The sequence below is a fragment of the Phalacrocorax carbo genome, chromosome 6 (assembly GCF_963921805.1).
Source record: "Phalacrocorax carbo chromosome 6, bPhaCar2.1, whole genome shotgun sequence".
Taxonomy (NCBI): Eukaryota; Metazoa; Chordata; class Aves; order Suliformes; family Phalacrocoracidae; genus Phalacrocorax; species Phalacrocorax carbo.
The window spans coordinates 52,890,540-52,907,988 of NC_087518.1; the positions used below are offsets into that span (position 1 = coordinate 52,890,540).

Here is a 17,449-nt window from a genome sequence, read left to right on the forward strand (position 1 = left end):
AAAACACAGTGCTCTCTTCCTAAATAGGATGGCATCTTCCATTAGCCCTCCTTAGAAAAGACCTTATTTTAAGAAAATATGTATTTACTTTAATTCTGTCTTCCTCTTGTCAAGCTTGATTTAAGGTCTTTTAAAACTAATCCTATCTCATATCATTTGATTAGGACAGTGGAGCCTGCTCTCTTTTTTACTCAATCAAAATTAAGATACTGTGCTTTTCAACAAATATGTATTAAAATCTTAGCAAGAGAAAGTAGGGTTAAAGCTACATCCAGAGTTCATGGGAGGATGAGCAAGACTGCAGATGAACGCTGATTAAACTCTCCAGTGAGGACTAAGGCCTTCCTTAAACATATGAGAAGTGCCAATTCAGCGACATTACTGCAGCTTCCCTAAGTGGCCACCACTGGATTAATAAAAAATGGAGCTGGAAAGGATCTTAAGCAGTCTAATCCAAACTTCTTTCCAGAGATACTTCAGCTGAAGTAGAGAACAGGCCATCCATCAGTGGACTGCTGCGAAGGGACATTAGTGGCTGCCTCAAGTGGAAGCTGTTGGCAGTAACCGGATGACTTGGAAAAACTTCTAGCCCAATTTGTCAGAAGATCACGGGACTGCCCCTGGGGCAGTGTTTAGCAGTTCGGGGAATGAACAAGGACTGGAAGGAGAAAGGAAAACGTCTACATAAAAAGCTGGAAGCGTGTCAGAGGGAAAAGAGGGCAGTTTAACTCCAGACGCAGCAAAACAAGCAACATGGCTACAGCTGAGAAGGAGGAGCTTGTCATACTGATACTGATCCACAAATCACACACAAGGGGGAGAAGCTTCTTAAAAGACTCTGAGAAGACCTATTCCATGTCCCAAAAATGCTGAGATACGGAGAGCAGTTCCTCACTGTTGTTCAGAAGCTTGCACTTAACGTAACCTATTTCTGCTAGGGTGTGCATCAGTGAGACTGCATGGACGTTGTTTTGGAACAGATAATCAACAAAATCAAAATCTAATTGGAACATCAGACTTGATATAGGACAGTAAAGCAACTGAAATAATGTCGTCTGACTTCCAGTCTGTGACAGAATATCACAGAAGCTCCCCCGATTTGCCCCCCTCAGGGCACATCTAGAATAATGCATCCCGTTTTGGGCTCCCCAGTAGAAGATGTTGATAAACTGGAATGAGTTGGGTGGACAGCCACAAAGATGGGTGGGGATGAGAGCACTTGTCCTTGAGGGAACTGGGCTCGTTCAGCCTGCGGCAGGTATAGAGGGGACGGTGCTTGTGCTGCGAGGAGGTTATCGAGAAGCTGGAGCAAGGCTCTTCACAATGGTGCAATGGTGGGCAAGAGACAAACTGAGACATGGGAGGTGCTAACCGAGTAGAAGAAACCCCTTTTCCACCACGAGGCCAGCCAAGCACAGGTTGCCCAGAGGGGCTTGACAGTCGCCATCCTTGGAGGGTTTTCAAGATGAGACTGGATAAAGCCCTGCGCAACCTGGTCCAACCTCAAGAGCTGCCCTTGCTCTGAGCAGGACTTTGGACCAGAGGTGTCCTCAGGTCTCTTCCCGTGACCCCACGATCGCAGATGCTCACGAGTGATCATAGTTCACGGCCTTTTACCAGCCCAAAGCGTATGAAATGCCTCGCTCTTCCAAACGCCAAAAAGAAACCGATGCCAAGGGCTGGGACCGCCGTACGCCGGGCACCTTCCGCCGCCTCTGCGCTACCCCCGAGCTCAGCCCTCCCCGCGCTCGCCGCCACCGCCCTCCCGGCGTGCGGGGCCGCCCCAGGGCGGCAAAGGCAGCCAGTGGCCCCCCGCAGCCGGGGTCCGGCCTCTCCCGGGGCAGCCCGCCCGCGGCTCACGGCCGGGCGCGGCCCCTCCCGCCTCCGCTCGGTGCCTCCCCGCAGGCACCCCCTGAAACTTTCCCCGGCCGCCTGCGCACGCTGTTCCTCCCCGCCGGGGGAAGACGTGCTCCCGCTCCCTCCGTGCAGCGGGGACGGGGAGGCGGGCAGCCTGCCTCCCTCCTCCTCCCCCCGCCCGCCGGAGCCTCGCCGAGGCGCCCGCATTGCACCGCCGCGCCGTGCCGTGAGCGGGGCTCGGCGCTGCCCACCCGCGCCCCGTCCCCGGCCGGCGGCATGAGCGCCGGCGAGGCCAAGGAGTATCTGGCCCGCAGGGAGATCCCGCAGCTTTTCGAGGTGGGCGAGGCGGGGGGTGGGGGGGTGGTGGGGGGGGCGCTTTCTGCCCCGTCGGGGGTGCGGGGGGTGCTCCGCGCCGGGACCCCGCGGCGGGCTGAAGGTGGCTGGAAGGACGGAGCGGGCGGCGGAGGGAGGCTGCGGCCCGCGCACCTTGCGCGGGGAGGCGCGGCGGGGGGAGCGCGGAGGGCCCGGGGCGGGGGGCGCTGCCGCGGAGCGCCGCTCCCGGGGCTGCCGGCGGCGGAGCCGGGCGGGGGGCGGCCGCGCTGCGCCCACCTGCCCGCGGCCGGGGAGCGGAGCGGGGCGGGGGACCCCCGGGCCGCCCTGCCGGGGAATCCGGGCGGGCGGCGTCTGCCGGGTTTGCTCCAGATTCGCAGCGGTCTGGGAGGGAAAAAAAACCCCACAACTGTTCAGTGAGGGTTGTTTAGCTTCCTACAAGTTACCTGCTGCTAATGGTTGGTAATTACTTCTCTGTGAAATGTGGATTATTTTTCTTTTCCGAATCAGACATCCTGCCATCTGTATAAAACACACACACACATATGTATGTTCCCTGGTCTGCTCTGAAGCTAGACGTTTTTATAGGTATTTGAAAATTACAGGACGTAGTCCAGGCTAATGTTCTCTAGCACGTTTAGAATGTGAGCGGTTTAAGGAGAGATGAAAACAAAACTGTTTTTCTGGAGAGGCTCAAAGCTTGAGCTAGCAATTTTTAAAAAATGGTGCATATCTGCAAAAATGTACGGCTAGTTGCTGTGATTGTTTAAGTAGTATAATAAGGCCATAGAGGCATATCCTACTGTATAAATACAAACGCGTGTAAATAGCAATTATTGTATGAACTGTAAATAACAAATAACTGAGCGAATCCTGAATTGAAGCTATTTATTACTAATATCAACTGTGGCCCTCAAGTTTATTTGCACAAAGAAACAGAGATCATCTTGGAAGGCATTTATTAATTGTTAAGAGAAGGTTGGATGCAGTTGTCTTGTGGAGAGGTGGGAAGATCACTTATGTATCACTTTGTCAAGGCAAATCAATTCCCGTGCGTCAGAGGAGGGCCTGGCATTCCTTGTGCCACGCTCCCCGTGATGCCCGTAGGTACGATGGGTGCAGAATTCATACCGCAGGCAGGGGTTTTCTAACGGCTGGGGACTTCTGGTCAATCGAATCTGGAAGCACCTTTGAACTTTGGGGTTGGGTTTTTTTCCCAATATTGATCAAGACGACATTTGAGTCATCTTTGAAAATTTTTTGTGATTTTTAAAAATCTTTTTTTCACTATTTGTGTAAGTGCTGACTCAAGAATATGGATAAGATACTTGAGGGTGCGCTGGTCTTTTAGGAAAAGATGCATTTCAGTGATCTCATAGGCTCCACAGAATATCGAATTTTTGGGGCTGCCTAGCCCGTGCACTGCCCTGCGTATATTTCCCAGTGGCCGTTCCAGGAAAAATGGAGGGAACTTTTTTACTATTTTCAGTTTTTATTGCAGTGCAAGCAGACAAATATAAAGACATAGCCACCAGCTTCCTGTTCTGAATCATTTTTGTGACACCAGCAAACCAAAATCATACAGTTTTTTGCATTGGCTTGAAATGGAGAGTCTTGAATATTCAAGGAATATGGGCTTTCTCTGTGTAAAGTAGAAGTCCAAGTGCCTGTTTTTTCTTGGCATCTATCGTTATAGCGAGTATTTCTGATCTTACGTTGCAGAGTCTGTTGAATGGATTAATGTGTTACAAACCCGATGACCCAATTGAATATTTGGAAGGCTGTTTGCAGAAAGTGAAAGAGCTTGGAGGGTCAGAAAAAGTGAAATGGGACACTTTTGTCAGCCCAGAAAAGAAGACCCTGCCTCCACTCAATGGAGGACAATCCAGGAGGTCTTTTTTCAGGAATGGTAATGTATTAAGTATAAAAATGATTGTATTTGTTGTGCTGTGGGTGGTTTTTACATCCACTCCAGAATTTTTTTATACTTACCTCTATAGCAGAGCATGCCTCGTTCTGATTTTCCTTAGGCAAAAAACTCAAGGATTCTGTTTCCTTGTGTTTTGGCATTTGTTTTTCTCCTCCCATAACGGATGCTATGCAGGAGAGGAAATTGTGATCATTTTGCAGCGTAAGGATGGATGGTTGCTGTGTACATGTTTAACGCATTAGTGGAGAGATTTCCCATATCCTACCTAAAACATTTGCAAAGATAGGGGCAAAGTTCACTCAGTGCACTTGGTTTATATTTTCAGTTGGTCCTTCTGGATGACGTACATGATCACTTCAATGCAGTTACACTAGGTTGATTTTCTAGTTCCTATTGGAGCTATATGCTAATTTCCTAAATAAAAGGTAAATGATAAACACTTTGAAAAAGGTGTGGCTCTCAAAATCTAAGCAAATGTCATACCAATACCTGTAATTATTTTATTTGTAATGTTAACAAAGAGTAATTAGCTCATTTGTCAGTTGCCATAGTTATTCGTCCTTGCCATGCAGCATTTCATTAAACTAATTAGCAAGGATACTATCTCTGCGTACAACATGTATCACCAAAAGAGTTCTGCTTAATAGCACAGGTTATCTGCACAATACAACGCTTTTCTCGGAGGCCACGGCTGAGCTCTGGGTGCTATGGGCAGATTTTCACAGAAAAGCTGACGTGATTGTATAGAAACACCAAAGCAAACTGACTCCTACTGGTTCCAGTTTAATAAATCAGCTAAATAGAGGCAAGGAATATTTCATAAAGTAGCAGCAAGTACATTGTAAAATAAAGAGATATTTATACTTTATTATACTTAAATCTGTGTACACAGTAGATTTTGAGTTTCCTGCGTATTTCCACAATTCCCAGTTTATCTTACTATTTTACAGTGATGCCTGATAATTCTAACTTCCCATACCGACGGTATGACCGACTCCCTCCAATCCAACAGTTTTCGATAGAGAGTGACACCGACCTCTCTGAAACTGCAGAGCTAATCGAGGAGTACGATGTATTTGATCCTTCAAGACCTCGACCAAAAATTATCCTTGTCATAGGTATGAAGGAAGAGTCATTTTGACAAGATTTTGTCTTTGTTACTTCGCCTTTTTATTTGTACTGCAAATACACTGAATGCCTACATGATGTATTCAATTACAATTTTTCCGTCTGCTGTAGCAAGTGGTGCAGCCCAACTGGAGTGTGTCAGAAAGTGAAGCTGTTAGTGCTGAGGATATAGCATCCCAACTGTAGGCACTTTAGGGGTTACAGTGAGCACCTCTGGTCACGTTCTGTAGACTGGATGCCCATTAGCACCTGGAGAACCTGACTCATGCATTTCAAAACAGCTTCACCATGTGAATCAGTGCTGTTCCAAAGCGTGTTCCGGATCTGAACTAAAACACTGTCATAGCTGTACTCAAAGCTGCTCACAAAAAAGAATATTTAAAAGTATTGGATAAGCCAGCTCAAAAAGGTGGTAGGGAACTGTTGTCCTCTATATTTAGTACCTTGGAAACGAATCGGTATGTCCAGCTGGAGCGAGCATACGTGGTCGCTAGTCCATTGCATTGGTAAATTAATCCCTAGATCTGTTTGGCGAATGAATCCTGTGCCGTCTTCAGGGAGAGTGAGCGATCAGTTGGCAATAGTTAATTGTGCTCTCTCCCCAGGTTTTCTCGTGTGTGCTGTCTCGTGTCCTTGCTAAGCAGCTCGTACTTTCCAGACTCAGACGAGCATACTGCTTATTAAGAAATAGCTGCAGTTTAAGTCTAAATCGATGTTTTATTCTGTTTCTGAATTTAGGTTCTTCAAATCAGTTTCCTTGTCATCTGGGATAGTTGGCTTTTGAAATTTTACCACCAGGCCTAATTCTCTGGTTCTCTGGACTGTTTAAATAGTTACAGCACAGGTGCCAGGTGATGGAGAATCACATTTTTAGTCTATAAAGCTTTATTCATATTAAAGAGAGATATTGCTTCCATAACAGACAATAGTGTGTAGCATAGTAAAAGAGAATAGAAACGTCTTCTCTGTGTTATAGAGCGGGATCTCTAAGAACAGCATGTCCTCTAGGCTCTGCATCCAGCAGGTCTTGGAAATGTGATATTGGGATATACTGAAAGCAGAAACCCAGGCATTTTTCTAGATATCTGAGGTATGCCAAAAGAAATGCTTAGACACTGGAATTTTCTTAATCTTGTGTTTTGGAATTACCAATCTCAACATGCAGATCTCTCCGTGCACTCTTCAGTGGTAAAGCTTGCATTAGATGGAGAAATAACACGTCTTTCTTTCATCTTAATTAATTAGCTAGCCTTCCTTTTCATAAAGGAGAAAAACTGGCTCCTTTTCAGTGACCGTGGAAGGCCCTTAATGCATTGAAATCCGTGTAGCCCTATTGTGGTAAAGTGATGAATGAAGGTTTGATCTAGGTGAAATAAAGAGAGATTGGCTTTCACCTCTGCAACTGAGTGCAGGGGTATTCGAAGCGAAATCCCTGAGTGCCAGTACATCGTGAACAGACCATGGATTTTACAGAGCTTTTCTTTTCCCCCATTTATATTGGGAACATTGTAAACATTCCACAAAGGCTATTTCAGGTTTATTTTCCAACTGAGCTCCTCTGAATCTGTCTATTACAGCATGATCTGATAGAAACACAATACTATATGTAGCTTAGCAGCTATTGTCCAATTTTGTACAGTATCAAGAAAATTTCTCCCAAATTCAACTTTCTATTGAGAAAGCACATAAAAACACACACTGGAAAGAATAAAAGAATAACTAATACACTGAATGAAAGAGGGAATATTTAAAAAAGGGTGCTATTAATGTCAAGAGGCAAATATTGTACACAAAAGATGTGTTGCATATTTTTCAGTTTGCATAAAAAACCAGGGAAAACTTCAGTTGAGCAAGCTATTTATGTCTAACTAGTGCTAACTAACCATACCGCTGAGCTGAGGTAGCACTGGTCCCATTCCTTGGTGGGGACTGAAATGAATAGAAGTTAAAGACCAGTTTTCTGCTTCACGTATTAGGTGAACTTTTCTTTAATAATGCATTAGCCCAATGCTTTTTAGTGCTTCCATAAAGGTTTTTACAACTTCATTGCTTTTTGAAATCTATCATCCTTATAATGAACCAGGTATCTCTAAGGCAAAAAAGGACTCGCCTATAAAGGTGGGGGCTTTGTTCTTTTTCTGTGTTTGCGGAAAAGTCTTCTGGTGCAATGTAAAGCTACAAAGCTGCGAAGTGAGTATGTGACTGGATTTTAGAAAAATCAGACGGAACCAGCCAGGATGGCACACATCTGAATCACTGGAAAATTAAGTTTCTAAGGCATTATAACACTAGGAAACTAGATTGTGTTTCAAAATGTGCTTCCTAACATATTTTGACAAACACATTTTTACTATTGATACAGCCTGAATACAAAGATCTTAAAAATGCATTACCTGGTGTCATTAGCCCCACAGTTCAGTATGTTTTTAAACTGCGCTTAATTAAAAATACAAGTTAATATTAAAAGAATACATTTTCCTTTTATAATCACAGTTTAAAGGACAGTTCAAAGATAGTGCTGTCAGCAGTCGGCTGGCCCACTGATTTATTAAATCCAGTCCACAGGTAGATTTTAAAATCATAAGTCTTTTCAGGAATCTTATTACATGAATTTATTTTGAATTTACAACAATATAAGCAAAATTGAAATGTTGAACTTCCGTTGACAAAACTAGATTAAAACAACTGCTTTAGTAGAACTTTTTGGGCATACAAATCTTCACCTGAAACCAGTTAGCAAACATCATTTTAGATGCAAAAAATGTTCCCTAGTCTAGACATCTTCTAAGAAATATGTAAAATAATCACTCTTTCCTAGAGTAATGTATAATCTCAGAATATATGAAAAGAATAAAAAACAAAAGTGATTTGATTTTCCTTTCTTGCAAACAGTGTGTCAGTATGATTTATCAGAGAGTCAGGAATGGATACATAGTTCAATAGATTATAATGATTTTCTGTGGGAAGTAATTTTGTCCTATCACTTTTCTTTTATTTTATTACCTGAATGTTTCTGCTTAGATTGTAAATGGATAATCCCAGCTTGCTATAAAGGGTTATTTTTGGATTGAGAAAATGAAATATATGAGAAGTTTATGAACGTTAAAGCAAATACTTTATTAGGTTTTTTCTGCTTGCAAATCTAAATTGAAAGAACAGAACTGCCGAACTACACATTTTTTTCCTGCTTCTCTTTAATGGCAAAGCAAAGTTCTCTTTAACAGGAGTGTAAAGTCTGTCTACTTGGTTTCAAAAAGGCTTTTTCAGCTATTTTATGGTTTTACAGAGGCTGATGTTTTTTCAAGTAACAGTTCTGTTTTTCTGGCATCTTTCGTACCTCTGCTGGAATAGGGATACTTTCTTCCTTGTTGTCAAATTTTCTAATTTTCTACGTTACCTATATATGTTTTGTATCTTTGTTGTTTCTGGGGTGCAACATAGTCTGTTTCAAACTTGTCTTGAGCCTCCAGGGAAATAAACTGTATTTCCTTTCTTGGAAGTTTTATATCTGCAAGAATTAAGCACAGCATTGGCTCCAGTATGTATTAAACCCTTTGCTCCGAAGCACAGTCACAACCTATTGCCCCTTTTTTCCAGTAGTTAGGATTACTGCCAGTAAATAAAGCCACATAAATTCATAGTAATAAATGTAACACATGTATAAACGCATATATAAGATACATTATTATATGCTATGCGCATTAGCTTGCAGTATGTGGTTTTATACGGAGGGAGGGAGTTGCTTATGGAACTGCACAGAGTGAGTAGACATTGCAGTAACGAGTAATAACCCTATTTATTCACCTGGCAAAATCTGCTCCATACAAACTGGCAGCAATCACTGAACAATTAGCTGCTCTTCTTTGTGCTGCTGTTTTCATCTATATAAGAAAAAAGACAACAGGAATCAGTTGCTCCAAACGTACTGTCGTTCCAGATTGCCAAGAGCCTGTAATAATCTGCAAACTACATAGAATTATTTTGTTTGAACGTTTGTGTCAGGTGCGTTTCTGACACAGGAGTGAAACACAATGTAAGGTTTGGTGAAATGCATTTTTCATGGGCAAGGCTGAGCATGCCATCAAAGGGAGCGGGGAGAGCTGAAGCAGAATTGTTTTGTAGCCGCTTTGGTGGAAGGGATGATTCCTAGTATTTCAGATGCTTGCGTATCTACAAAAGGGAAACATCCTTTAGTCTAACAAAGAGGATAGCTAAACTGTCCATGAAAGGAGTTCAAGCTGAAAAAACTAAGCCCATCTAGATCACCTAGAAGAACTGAAATGGAAGGATAGCTGTAAAAGCCAAAAAAGCCGAAAGAGGAAAGCAAGCATGAGCCTTTTTAGGAGAGAAACAGCAAAACAGCAAGTAAACTGAATGAGGGAAAAATATTTTTCAGTTGTAACCTTACTGCGGAGAGATAAGATAGTTTTTCTTTAATTTCTTTGGTTGTGTGTTCTATGAACACATCTATAGCTGTATTGACTAGTTGGATGTTACAGATAAATTATTATATTTGCACTTAACCTGGCTTGATTTAAGCATTATTTAAACTAATTGGGTAATGATAAAGCCTTTTTTTCCAAAGGGTATAACTGGCTGTGGGCAGGGTATGGGAACACCTTAACAATACACAAGTTTCCCTGTGCATTCTCTTCCCATGGGTCCCGATCTCCATTGCAAAGGCCGGGTGGAGAGTTGCCATCACAGCATTAGGGGTACAGAAGAGTTCCTGGTGACTGCTGGTGACGCTGAAAGCTCTCTGACATGTAAAGTTGGGGCACAGGTTCGAACCTGGTTACACAGAGATGTCATAACCATATACGAAGCAGCACTGTAAACCTTATTCTTCAGTCAAAGCTGTATTACTTATATAAATGCCTAAAAGCTATTTATGGGAATAATGCAGGTGATGTAAGAAAGAGTTAAATGATTTTTTAATAAATCTTAATTCTTTGTTGAAATAAAATTCAATGTTGTCACACACAATTCCCCAAAATATAGCTACTTAGTGTTAGGAATTAATATCAAAACATTTGGTTTGGTTTTGCTTTGTTATGCTATTCAGTAACGTACACTTTTCTATATATAAACATTTGTTAGTATCAAAACAATTCCCTATTTTTACATACTGGATTCCAGTTTCTCTGTTCTTCACATCATAACATGTCCTTTTAATTCAGACATAGTGTGATTTTTTTTTTTACATGCATTCTTGCTTCTGCTGTCCAGCTGACCTTCACTTTGCTATATAATGTAGCTGTTTTCTGGGATTTTGCTACCTATTCTGCCTCTGCTATACTAAAGGGTCTCTATTCAAGTTGTCCAGCAAGCTGAACCTAACAAATTGTTTCTCTATCAGATGCTTCAAGCATCAGTACCAGAAGTATGCGTGGTTCAATAAAAGTCCTTGTACTGAATCACTATGGAAACATCACAGCTGATTATTTAATATTTTTCTGTATTTTAAAATTAGAAAACCTCAGAAACTCATGCGAGCATATTTAGGAGCAGATTTTATTAGTTCCATTTCATGACTAGTCCATTGATTTCATTGGCTTATTTAGTCAAGTATGATTCTTTCGGACATGAATACGCTTCAGACTACCTGGATCTATATTCAGATTCACAGAGTTCAAAAAGGGACCAGTTCATCTGTCTCATCCTTTACTACAAATCAAGAAAAATTCCTTTCCAGGAACAGCTTTCGAATCAGGTCAAGCTTAAGAGAACATGTTTATTTTTAATTTGCAAGTAGATTTGTATTCTTTTTTAATCCATTTTACAAACTGTTACCTTTATGATCGGGTAGATGAGATCCATTTCTAAGTGGCTGGTAACAAGTCATGCAACTGTAAGATTTGCTGTAATCATGGTTGGAAATAGGTGCTGATAGCAAAGATTTCACATGTGTTTGGGTACTTCAGATGAAAGGTTAATTTAATGTTTTGCTTATAATTACCAATAGGTGGCCCAGGAAGTGGTAAAGGAACACAGAGTTTGAAAATAGCAGAACGTTATGGATTTAACTACATATCAGTTGGTGAACTGTTAAGGAAGAAGATCCACAGCACAAGCAGCAATAGAAAATGGAGTCTAATTGCCAAAATAATTACTACTGGAGAACTGGCCCCTCAGGTACAATGTATCCTGTGTTAATGTTTACTTTTGAAGATTTGTACGTGCTGTATTAACATGCACCATCAAGAAAACCTCCTTTACAATATTAAATAAGTAACTTATTTTCTCTGTGAAAGGAAACAACAATAACTGAGATAAAGCAGAGATTAATGCAGATCCCTGATGAAGAGGGCATAGTGATTGATGGATTTCCCAGAGATGTTGCCCAGGCAATCTCCTTTGAGGACCAAGTAAGAGATTGTTTTTGTTCTTAAAATAACTTACTTATCTTTACAATAGTTAAGCTTCTTGAAATCATCAGTAAGATTCCAAGAAAGACTAGATGTAATTTCTAGCGGAGAATTGCTCTTTAAATCTTTGCAAGTATACAATGACGGGGTGACAAAAAGTTATTCTTTTGTTTTATGTTATATTGCTTTCTGTCTGAAGACAGAGTATTTTGTAAAAAGGCAATGTGATAATATAACCAATAATCCCAGCCTCTTGTCTCAGTAATGAAAATCCCCTCAAGATGAAGAAAATAACATTAAGTCTAAAAATTAGTATTTTTTGTATCTTAGCGATTTAGAAAGGGAGAAGGCATTCTATTTCTATATCTATTTGTTGAATTTAATCTACATTAAATCAATGCATATCTTGAGAACACTTTTAATCTGATGTTTATTACAGTACATTGAAAAGACTGGAATAAAAGAAGGGTTAAAACTGCTCATGTTTTGCAAGTTTTTGTAAACCAGAAATGATGCTCTTTTTTTAGAAACTCAGATCATTTTGGTTATTCTAAACTACAATTCTACGGTTTAGTCAGCTAAAACAGTATCCTCGAGTTCTATCCACATGTTGCTTTCACGTGTGTATTTTAAACTAATCTAAAAATACTTAAATTCAGTGGAAAAACAAACAGCTTATGTCATTTTCTGATCAAGCGCTGTTAACATAACAGTTATAGCCACAAGTAAAGGTTGCATATTCAGTGCTGAATTTTTAGAGCACCCTTCATGCAGAGCGTTTCAAAGTCCTTCACAATTGCTGGTGTACTACTGTTTCTGTACTTTGAATTCTAAGTGGCATTGCCAAGACAGAAGTAACATAAGAAAGCAGCTAATGAGGCATTTCATTAGTGGGCTTTTATAAGATATTATTCTGGGTAAAAGTCAGAAGACTGAATTGAGGAAATTAAAGGACACAGACAAAATAGTTATTACAGAAAATAGCCAATGACTGCCAGCGATATCGTCTTATAATTAACGAAAGAGAAGACTGACTATTTTATCAATGAAACATCAGAAATTTAGGCTTAATGGTCATTTCCTTGCCTCAATTTTTTGTCCAGAATATTGTGTGATAGTGTGACCTAAGTGCATTTCTTGGTGCTATAATTCTGTTCTGATGTGTTTGATGAAAGAATGGGGGATGTGAAACTGGAAGAACTGGCAGGAGTTGAATTAAGTGCTTTGAGTTATCCTAGGGTCAGATTCTCCTCCTACAAAGGAAAAGCAGTTAAACAACACTTGAGCACCCATCCTAGGGTCCATTAGTAATGCTACTAAGAAGTGGTGTCCAGGAGGTAATAGAAAAAGCTCGGGCAATACCATGCTTTAGAAGGGGGGAAAGATGGACACAATGTTCTTGTTGACTGTAGAAAACTACATGGAAAAAAGACTGACAGAATGACAGTTGATAGAAATCCTAACTTTGGCTCCTTTTCAGTAAGTGCGGTTTCTCCAAGGATGCTGTAGATTGGTCTCTCTCTCTCTCTCTCTCTCTTTTTTTTTCCTTTTAAGATAAAAGAGAGGATGGATTTAGTCATTTTAGATCTGACTATATTCTCAGAGAGTTCCTTCATTTTCAGTCAAATAGGATTTGCTAAATCGTACTTCCCAAGGCCTGATTCTGCCTGAAAGATAGATGCCTAGCTGAGTCTCTCAAAAAATCCCAGAGCACTTCATATAGGACCACCTTTCATTCTCATCTGTTCTAAAGTAAATATGGGAAAGGAAAGAAGGAATCATAGAGCTTTTATAGGAGCATAGGGAAATGTAGCCACATATAGGAAAGAAAATTCGGTCTGTTCAGGCTCCCCCTTTTTCACCTGTCTTTGCAGCTGACCTCTTATATGAGCATATCTAAGGCCATGGAAATAAATGTACAAAGGATGTATATATTTTGCCATACAACATCTGTTTAATCCAGTGGGGTATGTTCAGTGTTTTAGCTTGGCTTTATATTTTGAAGACCTAACATATGCGTGTTGTTTCTTTAAAATTCTCTGTTTAGTAAGCCGTAATGCTACACACATAAGTAGGAAGGTCTTGTGGGAAGGAACTATCAGCAGACATGGGACCCATCTTCCTTCACAGGATGAAGCTGACAGTAATCCATGGCATGTCAGGTTATTTACATTAACTGTGCAAACATTTTTAAGGCACTCAGAGATCCCTCAATGGGAAGTGCAACTGAGTTGCAGGGAATTCAGTAATTAACTATGGTGATAATCTGTGTAGGTCTGCAATTAAAGATGCTGTGGGTGTTTTCCACAGCTTAGAAATGTTATAGCTTTCGTGCTAGCAGTGTGTAGAGCAGGACAGAATTGTTCTCATGAGCCGAAAGTGACAAGGTGGGAAATAATTAGTTGGAATTTCAGCAAAGAAAGTTTTGATTAAAATAGTAAGACATTTCATAATTAGATCTGTTAAGCAAGGGAACATCCTTTTGAAGAAAATGGTGAAATCCCACAAAATGGAAACAGCCAAATCACATTATTCTATAATACATATGCCTTATTCTTACAAAGACATTCCCTGCAGAACCCTGAGAACTCTTGGTAAAAAGTTCTGAGTAAGAACTAATTCTTATTGTAATCATCAGTTTTGTCATGAGTGAATACTTATTCTTACAGACAGTCAGATGGTCCCTTGAAGATCATTACATGCTTATGTACCTGAAAACAGCAGCAAAGGTCGTGTGACACAAGCCATTTTAAAGGTTACATTTAGGGGAACTGCCAGAAGATGCATGAAGTAGAAGTTACTCTTTATTTAACTGTTTTTCCTCATTCATGATCCCTTCACAGCTGTTAATTGTTTTGATTACAAGGGTTCTAAAATGCAATTGTGTGCTTTCAAACAGTGACTTTACATTATTATTTGTTCCATAAAGCAGCTAGAACACTTTAGTGTTTTATGATGTAAATGAAAATAATGATGGTAAGTTTGTATAAGGGTAAATAGAGTAGGCTGGCTTTCTCCATTCTTTCAGCCATACAGGATATAGAGTAGATGCCAGTGGGAGGAATGAGCAGCAGGGACAAGGGTGACTGTTCATTTGTACTTTGTCATTTGAGTGTGTTGGGATGGGTATTCATCTGTAATCCCATGGAAGCTTGAAATAAACAAAGCAGCATTCATTTTAAAAGTAGCATTTTTCACTGTATAGCCTTTCTCCTTTGCCATTGTTTACACAGACAAACAAACTCCAAGAATATATGTAATAATACCAAAAATAAATTGTGCGGGGAGAATGTGAAGGACGAGTTATTAAACTGCATGGAAATAGAGATGAGTAATACAGGATATTGAGGGAGTAGGTAAGGCTGGTACAGAGACTGAACAAATGTGAGGAAAATAGGAGGTCTATAAACAAAACAGGCTACAAAAACCTAACACCATTATGGGTCAAGACAGCATGCCTGGTCCAAAGAAGTGTATATTGTTTTGTTGCCCATATGTTGTTCCTCTTTGTAAGGCATGATGCAGTGGGGTCAAGAAAGTGTCTGGAGCCAGTGTCACATAAAGGCCAGGCAGTCACAGCTCGGACTAGGTGTGAGCTGGCCACAGTGGTCAGTGAAAGGTGGACCAGGAGAGAGCCTGTACAGTTTGTGGTCTGACACGTCATCTCCCCTTTCTCCACTAGTGCGTGTTGTGGACAGCAGGTGACGAACAACTGAAAGGCAAGGCACGAAGGGCATAAAATCCGTCTTGCTCCCAAACGCTGACACTATAGTTCCCTGAATGCTCTTTACTGAACATTTGTGTGTATATTATTACATGGCTTTCACTAGTAACAACTGCGCTGAGTTATTGTAAAGATAAACTGATTCATATTGGAAATGGTTCACCATATTAGTAGAGGAAAAGGAAAAGGTCAGCTAAGGTACCTCATTTCTCTTCCACCTGTAAAATCTAACTGTGCTGTGATTGCAGACATCTTTAATGCAACATATTATTTATGCTAAAATGATTTCTGCAGATTTATGGCTCACATAGCTGTTACTGAGACTTGACACTATTTGAGGTTCTATAATCTCTTCATTTTGTGAAAAAAATCAAATGGTTACTTATGTGTTGGAACTCTAGTTACAATACCTGTCCTGCATAATGTCCTAGTATAGAAATACACAATGATAATGAATTCTTGTTGAACTTCCCTTGTGATTTTTTTTTGTACTACCAGCACATTTTTATCCCTTTGACTAATCCAGAAGCTGAGCTTTTCTCTGGGAAAAAATGTTATTTTTAGTAAACGAGTCAAAGCAAACCAGCTTACGCTAACATTCCCAGACATAGGTATACTTAAAAGATGACGATTTCTTCCTTATTATGTTGCCAGACTCTCATGTGGACAGTAAGTTCTCAATGTGTTGCTAGGCAGAATTGTATTAAAACACATTGCATCTCAGTGACTAAACTACCTGAGATAAAGCAATATATCATTTGCAACACTCACAGTATTGCTCTTTCTGCCCAGATCTAGAAACCAGAAGAAACAAACACTGCTCCCAGGCAACAATGTCAATCTGGAATATGTGGATTAAAAAGCACTTTACACATCTGAAGAATTTTACATTTGCATTAAAGCTTTTTTCCCCTCTCGTTTATTGAGTTTTGTTAATGTCACTGATCCTGTCAGCCAGCGAGAAGTGAAGAAGTCTTTAAGACGGCATCAGTGACGTTTTCAGATTTTCAGCAGTGCTTGCCCACCAGCAGCAACTCGGCCATTCTGGTCACTTATTTAGACCAGCTTTATTTCTTAACTGTCAGCTACTCCTTGCAGACTCATTGCAGCCTGTGAGAACTCATAGCCATGAGCACTGCAGTTTTCTCTGAACTTCTTATCTGAGTTGAAATAAAGCCTGTATTTTTCTCTTTGAAGACTTAATACATGACATATAACATCTCTTATTAGAAGTCTTGGATTGTTGCCAAATCCTGACTGCCATTTCTTAATTCCAGAAAGCAGAGTCAATTCTGCCAACAGTTTTGATAGGGGTTCTTCTAATAAAGCCCTGAGTTCATGTGACTATAAGAGTCTCAGGTCTTACTTTAAAACAAAGTTTCAAGCAGTCACGGTTGTGGAGAAAAAAGGAAAACATTAAATTAAATGTCTTAAAAGAAAATAGAACTTCCAGTTTATGTATTTTTTTTAAATACATGATATTTTCTGGATTTTGATAATTTTGAAATCATTCTGCGTTGTAGTGCAGATTTAATTCTGATTTATTTAGCCCTTCAGTTTGAACCTAGGCATAAAGCTATCCTAAAGAACAAATTTCTAAGGTATCCATGATCTCTGCTAAGTGCAAATAGTAGAAAGGCGTTTAGATTCCAAGCACATGTTTGTAAATGCCAAGGAGAAAATGGTTTATTTACCATCAACCTGTCAGCTTGAAATTTAGCAAGTCACCTACAGTACCAGCATGCTCAAGCATGCTAAATATCTTCCTCTCCAGTAACACCGTAATGAAATGCCTCTGACTGGTGTATTGAACTCAAATGACTTGTGAAGAAGAAACTGCAGTTTGACTTTCTGTGTACTCTCTCACATGGCAGTAAGTTTTTACCCTTCCCAGGAGAAACAATTTCTCACTTCAGTATTTTCCAGTTAATTTCAATTACTGCTTTGGTTTCGGGTTGTTTTTTCCCCACTTTCAGTCATTCATGCATAACTTTCCTTCTGATTTCAGTAATTCCTTCACCAACATTAACCCTGTTAGTTTCAACAGAATGAGTACAGATCAAGTTTGCTTAAAATATATTTAAGTTTTGTTAATAGTGAAATGAAATGTGG

General features: G+C 40.4%; 1 protein-coding gene across 1 annotated transcript in view; it reads left to right on the forward strand.

The window, feature by feature from the left end:
- The first annotated feature begins 1,874 nt into the window (after positions 1-1,874).
- The window catches only part of AK5 (adenylate kinase 5), a 96,689-nt gene continuing 81,114 nt past the window's right edge, over positions 1,875-17,449 (forward strand). Inside the window, exons 1-5 of the mRNA XM_064455332.1 lie at positions 1,875-2,193; positions 3,910-4,096; positions 5,068-5,235; positions 11,211-11,380; positions 11,500-11,613. Of these exons, the coding sequence (XP_064311402.1) occupies positions 2,134-2,193; positions 3,910-4,096; positions 5,068-5,235; positions 11,211-11,380; positions 11,500-11,613 (699 nt within the window). The 5' untranslated portion in view covers positions 1,875-2,133. The remainder of the gene's footprint in view (positions 2,194-3,909; positions 4,097-5,067; positions 5,236-11,210; positions 11,381-11,499; positions 11,614-17,449) is intronic.